Source organism: Fragaria vesca, linkage group LG4 (assembly GCF_000184155.1).
Source record: "Fragaria vesca subsp. vesca linkage group LG4, FraVesHawaii_1.0, whole genome shotgun sequence".
In the NCBI taxonomy this organism is placed as follows: domain Eukaryota; kingdom Viridiplantae; phylum Streptophyta; class Magnoliopsida; order Rosales; family Rosaceae; genus Fragaria; species Fragaria vesca.
The window spans coordinates 14,920,724-14,927,340 of NC_020494.1; the positions used below are offsets into that span (position 1 = coordinate 14,920,724).

Consider the following 6,617-nt stretch of genomic DNA (forward strand, 5'->3'; position numbering starts at 1 on the left):
GCTCCCTAAAAGGAGGGAGGCCCTTAGGTTCGATATTGTCTTGCACTAGAAAGAAAGCGAGCTTGGCACAACCTGATCCATTGATCAGTGATACTAAAATCCGTCTCATGAAGTCTGAATTGTGATTATCGTTGGGGGACGCCTCAATGTCAAATCCAATCCATATAGAGATCTCTACAAGTATTACACTAGTGTACATGAGGACGTGAGATAATGAGTCTACTATCGAACCACCCTTCGTTGATGGATATCAACTTAGTTGATTGGCCTAATGGAAAGACACGATCCAGCATTAACAAAGAGATAGGTCCTTGGGCAGGTGATGCCAACACCGCAAGCTAAACCCTATCAACTGTGCCTTTGTTAGATAGCGTAGTGAGAGTAAGAGCTTAGACTCACCTTATGGCGCAAGGTCTTTCGCTAACACGCACTGGGATCAATTACGATGAGATATGCTCTCGTAATGGATGTCATTGAACTCCACTACTTTGTCAGTTTGGTAGTTTCCGAATAACTGAACATGCAGCCTATGAATGTGGTCATAATAACATCTCTATGGGATCAGAGATATACATGAAGGTCTTAAACGGACTTCATTCATCCGAATAAAGTGGCTCCAAACCACAGGAGTATGCGTTTGCTAAATGTATTGAAACGCACATAGACTCTACTTGATTTGGAAGGGATATGGTGAATTATGCCTTTGCGTGTTCATTCCGGATTTACATGGACTCTTGATGGATCAAGAGATGCCAATATGTATCAACATCCGAAGAAAAAGATCTTGGGAAGACATGGTCTCGATAAGGCACTCGATGACTGTATTGATGATGATTTTCCATCAATCGGCTTAGGCGCTCTATAACTAGTGAGACTTACATATACTCCCATGATTAGTCAAGGTGTTTGCTCTAAAGAGAGATCCGTTGTTTTGTCTAAAGCAAGATGACAAATATGTGTTAAGAGATGGAGTTCCCATCTAAGTACAATAAAACTCATCAATGTACTCAACACAATACGAAAGACTTGACATCTCATTCGCTATGAAAAGTTGTAAAGCTAAGTGTAGCTATGCGTCCACGCAATGCCAATGTAATGGCAGTAACTCCTTTTTCAATACTTAATGGTATGAAAGGTTTAGGCTTATTCTATCCCTACATAAGAAAGACACATCAATAGCGAAATCAGAATCTGCCAAGTTTCGTAGATCAAGCTCCACGGGACTTACAGGAAACCTCACTCACTGGAATATGGTAAAATTGGTACCATTGGAAAGGTCTATGTGTCTACTTTCCAGAGACACCAACCATTTGATCATACCTATCATATTGAGTGAGGTATGGCCGTTTTCGTAAAGTAGGACAAATCTGTCCGAGAATCTGATTTTGACAAAACAGTCAACTTCGACGGGACTTTGTGAACAGCTCCTGATGAACCAGAATGTGTGTAATATACGGTTGGAAAGCTAAATGAGTCTAGTTTCCAAAACCGTTTACGGTTCGTTCATATGTATTTCCTAGAGGAAGTTACGACTGTTCTAGTAATTGAAGGTCATGCTGCGTGGAAATCTGATTTCCTGCACGAACTTATGTTTTGAGTTCACAAGCGACCTTCGCCTCAAGATCTAAGTGTAAAAGATCATTTGAGGACAATACGGCATGATTTAGTTAATCATTGTCCAATGCCACATTTAAAGACATGTTAAAAAGCATTGACATGCTAAGTTGTTGAAACTTCCGTGATTAGTAAGAATCAGGAAGAGCCCTATGATTGATGTAAAGATCAGGGGGGGTGCGAACTTCAGGGGGAGTCTAGCACATACATACATGTCATTATCAAATGTGAAGGGTGCATTGTATTCTTTTTCTCCTACGATCAAGGTTCAGTTTTTCTCCCACAGGGTTTTTGTGACTTGACGAGGTTTTTGACGAGGCAACAGATCAGCACCATCGGCATATCAGCGCGCGGCACAAGGGGGAGTGTTCTAGGATATTCTCTATGTGTGTCTTGGCCTTATGCCAATAGGATATGTAGTTAGACTAGATCTATGTATTCATATCCTTACCATATTGGTATTGTGTAATTCCTTATATAAAGGGCTCCTATCAATGAATAGGATGATGATTCTCTTGCTATCTCTTTGTCTCTACCATTAATCCTTAATCATAATATGATTTGTAGCTATGCCAAACTGGTTGGCTTCTACGTCGATTCTTTTGTGGTTTCATTAGACGAGAGTACGTGGACTTTGATTCAACCTCCCCAAGTTCCCAACTCATTTTCCAGAGTACCCTTTTGCTTATCACTTGGGCTACCATAATTGACTTTGTCTTTGCTGATTCTAAACCAAGATTATGGTAAATGAAATAGAGTATTTCCTATATGCGCAATGAATTGTGTGCGTTATCGCGTAGTTCAACATGACAACATCTAAATATGTTGCAAGCATATCTAGAGATCACGTATCTTGTGTAATATAATTAACATAAATCCTGGTGTGTCCCAAAACTGAGATGGCAAGGGTAAAAGACTTTGAATATATAAGGACTGGGCAGATTATTCGAATTGGATATGATTCCTACTTATAATGAGCTTTTACAGATAACTGATAAGCTTCATTGGATGGTGTGCCCAGAAGAGGATGGTGAACTTGGTGAAGGGTTTTGGAAAAATGCATGTCTTGCCTGCCTGCCTTCTTGAGATGAACTTGTGGATGTTTAGGACGAGGATATGATAGGTACGTGAGGGTCGCGAGCTAGCTTTAGCGTTTTGGGAAGACTTTTACCGTTTTACGTTCAACGCCTACAAGCACACACGGGGAGGCCCTAGATCAACAGAAATGTTCAGTGCATAAATCGGAGGAATCGCATTCCCAGTAGATGTGTCCATAAAGCTTAACTCAAAATTCAAATCTTGTAAATGCATCAGCGTAACAATACATGTAAAGTAAGAAAAATGATTTTAGGTATTAATTTGCCGAATCACATAGACACATCGCATATTATATATATATATATATATATATATATATATATATCTTATGTCATGTAATATTACCTCTCTAAACTATATACATAACTTCTTTATTCATGCTCATCAACGATTTAGTTTGATCACCTCTACGTATTCTTTATACTCTCTGATTTGACAATTTTACAATTATTTGTAAACAACTTATAAACTCACACATATGGCGAGTCATACATGCCGATTGTTACCCTTAAACAACAAGTACTCCAAAAATTATTTGAATTGAACCTGATTAAGATATTCTAAATAAAAAAACCTATTAAGATGGCAGATAATTCCACAAAACAATGAATATAGAAAGAAGATAGAAAGTGATAATGAGAGTGGCATGCATATTATTAAAAGGGGCTTACAGAAATTGAGAAAGCTACAAGGTGAGAGAGAAGGACCCCGGGTGAGTGAGGAAGGTGGAGAACACCACCGAGGAAAACGGACAAATCACAAGGCCGGTAGCCACCTAATCCTCCTCCTTCACGGTTTACCTCACCCCCACCAACCACCTCCCGACACCGTTAAGTGAATTGACTAAACTGCCCCTCAATGCTAGTACCAAAACCTCCATCAAACAGATGAACAATGCCCTTGATTGCAGCCACCACCAACCAAGTTGATAACGTATGATGAAACATATAGAATATGACCAAACGAAGAATAGTAGCAGAGAAGATCAAAGTCTTCTCATCTGTCACCCACTCTCACCCAGGAAAAGGCCACACAATCATATTGATTCTGTTAGAATTGGTTTTGTATGATTGTTTCATAATCTAGACACGAAGCAAAACAAGCCAATTTAGAATTAAGGAACACACATACCAATTCTTTCATTGCAAATATTCTGATCATTTCTCTGGTACACTGACATAGTCATGGCTCCCCAGTCGTCTCAGTCCCAGCCGCCGCCACCGTCACCGGAGGACAAGACCGGGGCTATTGATGCTCCACTTCATGCAGTTGGGTTCGTGATTGAAGAAGTCACACCACAGAAGGTCTGCGGTCACCTCAGAGTCACCGAAAGGAGCTGTCAGGTATCAATATCATCGTTTTCTTTGCTTCTTTGTTCCTTGGTTTCTTCATACATGCGATGAAAGTCGAACAGAAGAAATTGATCATGGAATATTACTCATCATTTGGAAATAACCCAGTGCAGCCATTCAAGGTGTTACATGGAGGGGTGTCAGCTCTAGTATCTGAGGCTCTGGCTAGCATAGGAGCTCACCTGGCTTCTGGTTTACAAAGGGTGGCTGGAATTCACCTCAGCATCAACCACATGAAGCGAGCTGAGCTCGGTGATCTTATCTATGGGGAAGCCGTACCCATCAGCGTTGGCAAAACCATTCAGGTTCATCTTCCACATTCATACCCTCTAGTAATTAGTACTTGATTTTCCACATTTACAACTAATGACTTGTAATGGTAGTTGACTAATTGCTCATACAACCAGTAAGTTTAAGTTGAAGAAACAGATGACATTATAAATCTGCATATATAATACTGGTTTTGCATTATCAATAACATTATCCATTTGAGGCAAAACATAATGTGTGGACTCCAGTTCACATGCCAATTTCCCAGCATTATAAGAATCTATTGGCACCATCCTGTCTTTCTGGAACTATGGAAATGTGAATGCCAAAACGAAATGATCCAAGAATGGGGGTTCCCTCCACTTTGGGGATTAATGTACTTAAGTACCAATAATTTATCAATGACTTCTATAATCACATCCCACAAACAGATTACACGATTCTGAATTCTACTGATATGGTAATTTTGATTAGGTTTGGGAAGTGCGACTTTCAAAGATTGATCCTTCGAACTCAGACATCAAATCCCTTGTATCATCAGCAAGAGTCACTCTTCTGTGCAACATGCCTGTACCACAACATGCAAAAGATGCAGGTGAAGCCCTCAAGAAGTATGCCAAATTATAGAACTCTTGTATCCCTGTTTATGTTTCTACAATTGTCACTGAACCTAATGAAGAAACTAAAGAATCTATTACAAGCATATAAACCTCTATTTCAGTGTTGCATTCGCAGACAAGTGTGAGCGTCAAACAAGCATGAAGTACGCATCTTTTTTGTTTGTTGTTGCTGTCTTTCCTTTTTCAAGATATGAACAAAACAGAAGGGAGTGCCTAGACCTGGCTCTGGTATCTGAATATATTTAGGGATGAAATGCATTAGTGCATTACCTTGATGATCGGAACACCTACTAGGCAGTTTCAGTTTTCTATCAAAGAATCAGTTAAAGGAAAATCTTCCATGATTATCCCAATCCAAAGCTACAATCATTGACATGATAAAGTGCACTAGTTCTAACTGTTTATGAATCAATATTATCCCCACACTAAAGAGATCAACTTTATCACTCCAATCATCGTCCCCAACAACTAAAGTTGTAACTTCATAAATCATACTAGCTGAACGGGCCCTAGTTGACATTGTTGTTGAAATCGAACTTGAGTAACTGACTAAGAAACCATTAATACAGAGCATACTGCATGCCGACACTAAGCTGGAGTGAAGTTACTAACTTTGCACCTTAATTCTACATGTGTACAAATCGATTCGACAGCAAACTGTCACTTTGAATTCTTCCCCGAGCCAGTTGCAGAAATCATTTGCCTTTAAAACACATAGTATCAAATTAGTATGAGCAAAAGGGTCTGCTATGCAAACAGAATTGGGAAAGCAAATCATGCTAGTACCTGATACTAGTAAGCTGTTTTGTTAAATCATTGACCTCAAGGCCAGAGAGTTTCAAAGAAAGCAGAGTTCCAGGTACCTCCTGGGAGACTACATGGGATAGCTTCTCCATTGAAGTTGCCAATTTTCTCAAAGCCTGAATTCCCATTAAACTTGATTGGTATATGCAATGATCCAATGACCTTATTGCTCAATGCTCAAAGAAAACGTAACTTACATTGATAGTTGGAATGGAAAATATAGCAAGGGAGAGAAGCGCAGCAAAAGCCTAGAAATTACAGACAGTGAAACGTTAATCAGAAGTTACTAATAATTGTGTGTTTGGTCATTGTGATGTAAATGGAGGATTGAGTTTACCGTGGAGAGGACGAAGAGCAGTGAGGCAAGGCCCAATTCGGGAGAAGGTCGAATCCGCAGGGTTCTGACGGGTTGTACGGACGGAGCAGTTTCAGAGGAAGAAGAAGAAGAAGAAGAAAGCAGAGGTTGTGTTTGGGAGGGTGGGATATCGATATTTGATAGTTGCAACTTCGATAGAGATGGATTATTCAATTTTCGTGACACGACGGAGGAAGCTTTCCGGCTGCCGGGGAAAGGGATTGCCGGTTTTAACGGGACGGCCACCGGAACCATTTGACCCCACATGATGTATCAACTGTAGGCCTGAAGCTCTATTATCGTCGAGGACCAAAGTGAGCGACGTTTTGTTTGAGAAATTTTTCTCTGCTACCGGAGGGCCATGTCAGCATATCTAATGGTTCTTCTTAACCAATATAAAGTCGACACATCGTTATTTTTAAAACAACCCCCCATATCAAGATATATCTAATCATTAATTTAACATTTAAGATACTTTCATATATTGTTATTATTTCTTAAACC

The 6,617-nt window shown here is 39.8% G+C and overlaps 2 protein-coding genes across 2 annotated transcripts; one reads left to right on the forward strand and one right to left on the reverse strand.

Annotated features, from left to right (window-relative positions):
- Positions 1–3,409: 3,409 nt before the first annotated feature.
- On the forward strand, positions 3,410–5,071 carry LOC101304275 (putative esterase VC_A0580-like). The gene is made up of 3 exons (XM_004297013.1): positions 3,410–4,055; positions 4,178–4,369; positions 4,809–5,071. Exons 1-3 carry the CDS (start codon positions 3,897–3,899, stop codon positions 4,959–4,961), a joined length of 504 nt encoding a protein of 167 aa, XP_004297061.1. The 5' UTR covers positions 3,410–3,896; the 3' UTR covers positions 4,962–5,071.
- Positions 5,002–6,380, reverse strand: LOC101291917. Its single transcript, XM_004298202.1, has 4 exons — positions 6,096–6,380; positions 5,956–6,006; positions 5,741–5,874; positions 5,002–5,657 (listed from the first exon to the last, which is right to left on the reverse strand). The coding sequence occupies exons 1-4, from the start codon at positions 6,378–6,380 to the stop codon at positions 5,615–5,617; spliced, it is 513 nt and encodes a 170-aa protein (XP_004298250.1). The 3' UTR covers positions 5,002–5,614.
- Positions 6,381–6,617: the final 237 nt, after the last annotated feature.

What these genes read in the sequence shown, in the direction of transcription:
- LOC101304275 (XM_004297013.1), top strand. Translation starts at nt 3,897, where the DNA reads ATGGCTCCCCAGTCGTCTCAGTCCCAGCCGCCGCCACCGTCACCGGAG. An exon ending in TCACCGAAAGGAGCTGTCAG is followed by an intron (nt 4,056 to 4,177) that starts GTATCAATATCA and finishes AACCCAGTGCAG; the next exon opens with CCATTCAAGGTGTTACATGG. An exon ending in GCGTTGGCAAAACCATTCAG is followed by an intron (nt 4,370 to 4,808) that starts GTTCATCTTCCA and finishes AATTTTGATTAG; the next exon opens with GTTTGGGAAGTGCGACTTTC.
- LOC101291917 (XM_004298202.1), bottom strand. Translation starts at nt 6,380, where the DNA reads ATGTGGGGTCAAATGGTTCCGGTGGCCGTCCCGTTAAAACCGGCAATC. An exon ending in TGCTCTTCGTCCTCTCCACG is followed by an intron (nt 6,007 to 6,095) that starts GTAAACTCAATC and finishes TGTAATTTCTAG; the next exon opens with GCTTTTGCTGCGCTTCTCTC. An exon ending in TTTCCATTCCAACTATCAAT is followed by an intron (nt 5,875 to 5,955) that starts GTAAGTTACGTT and finishes ATGGGAATTCAG; the next exon opens with GCTTTGAGAAAATTGGCAAC.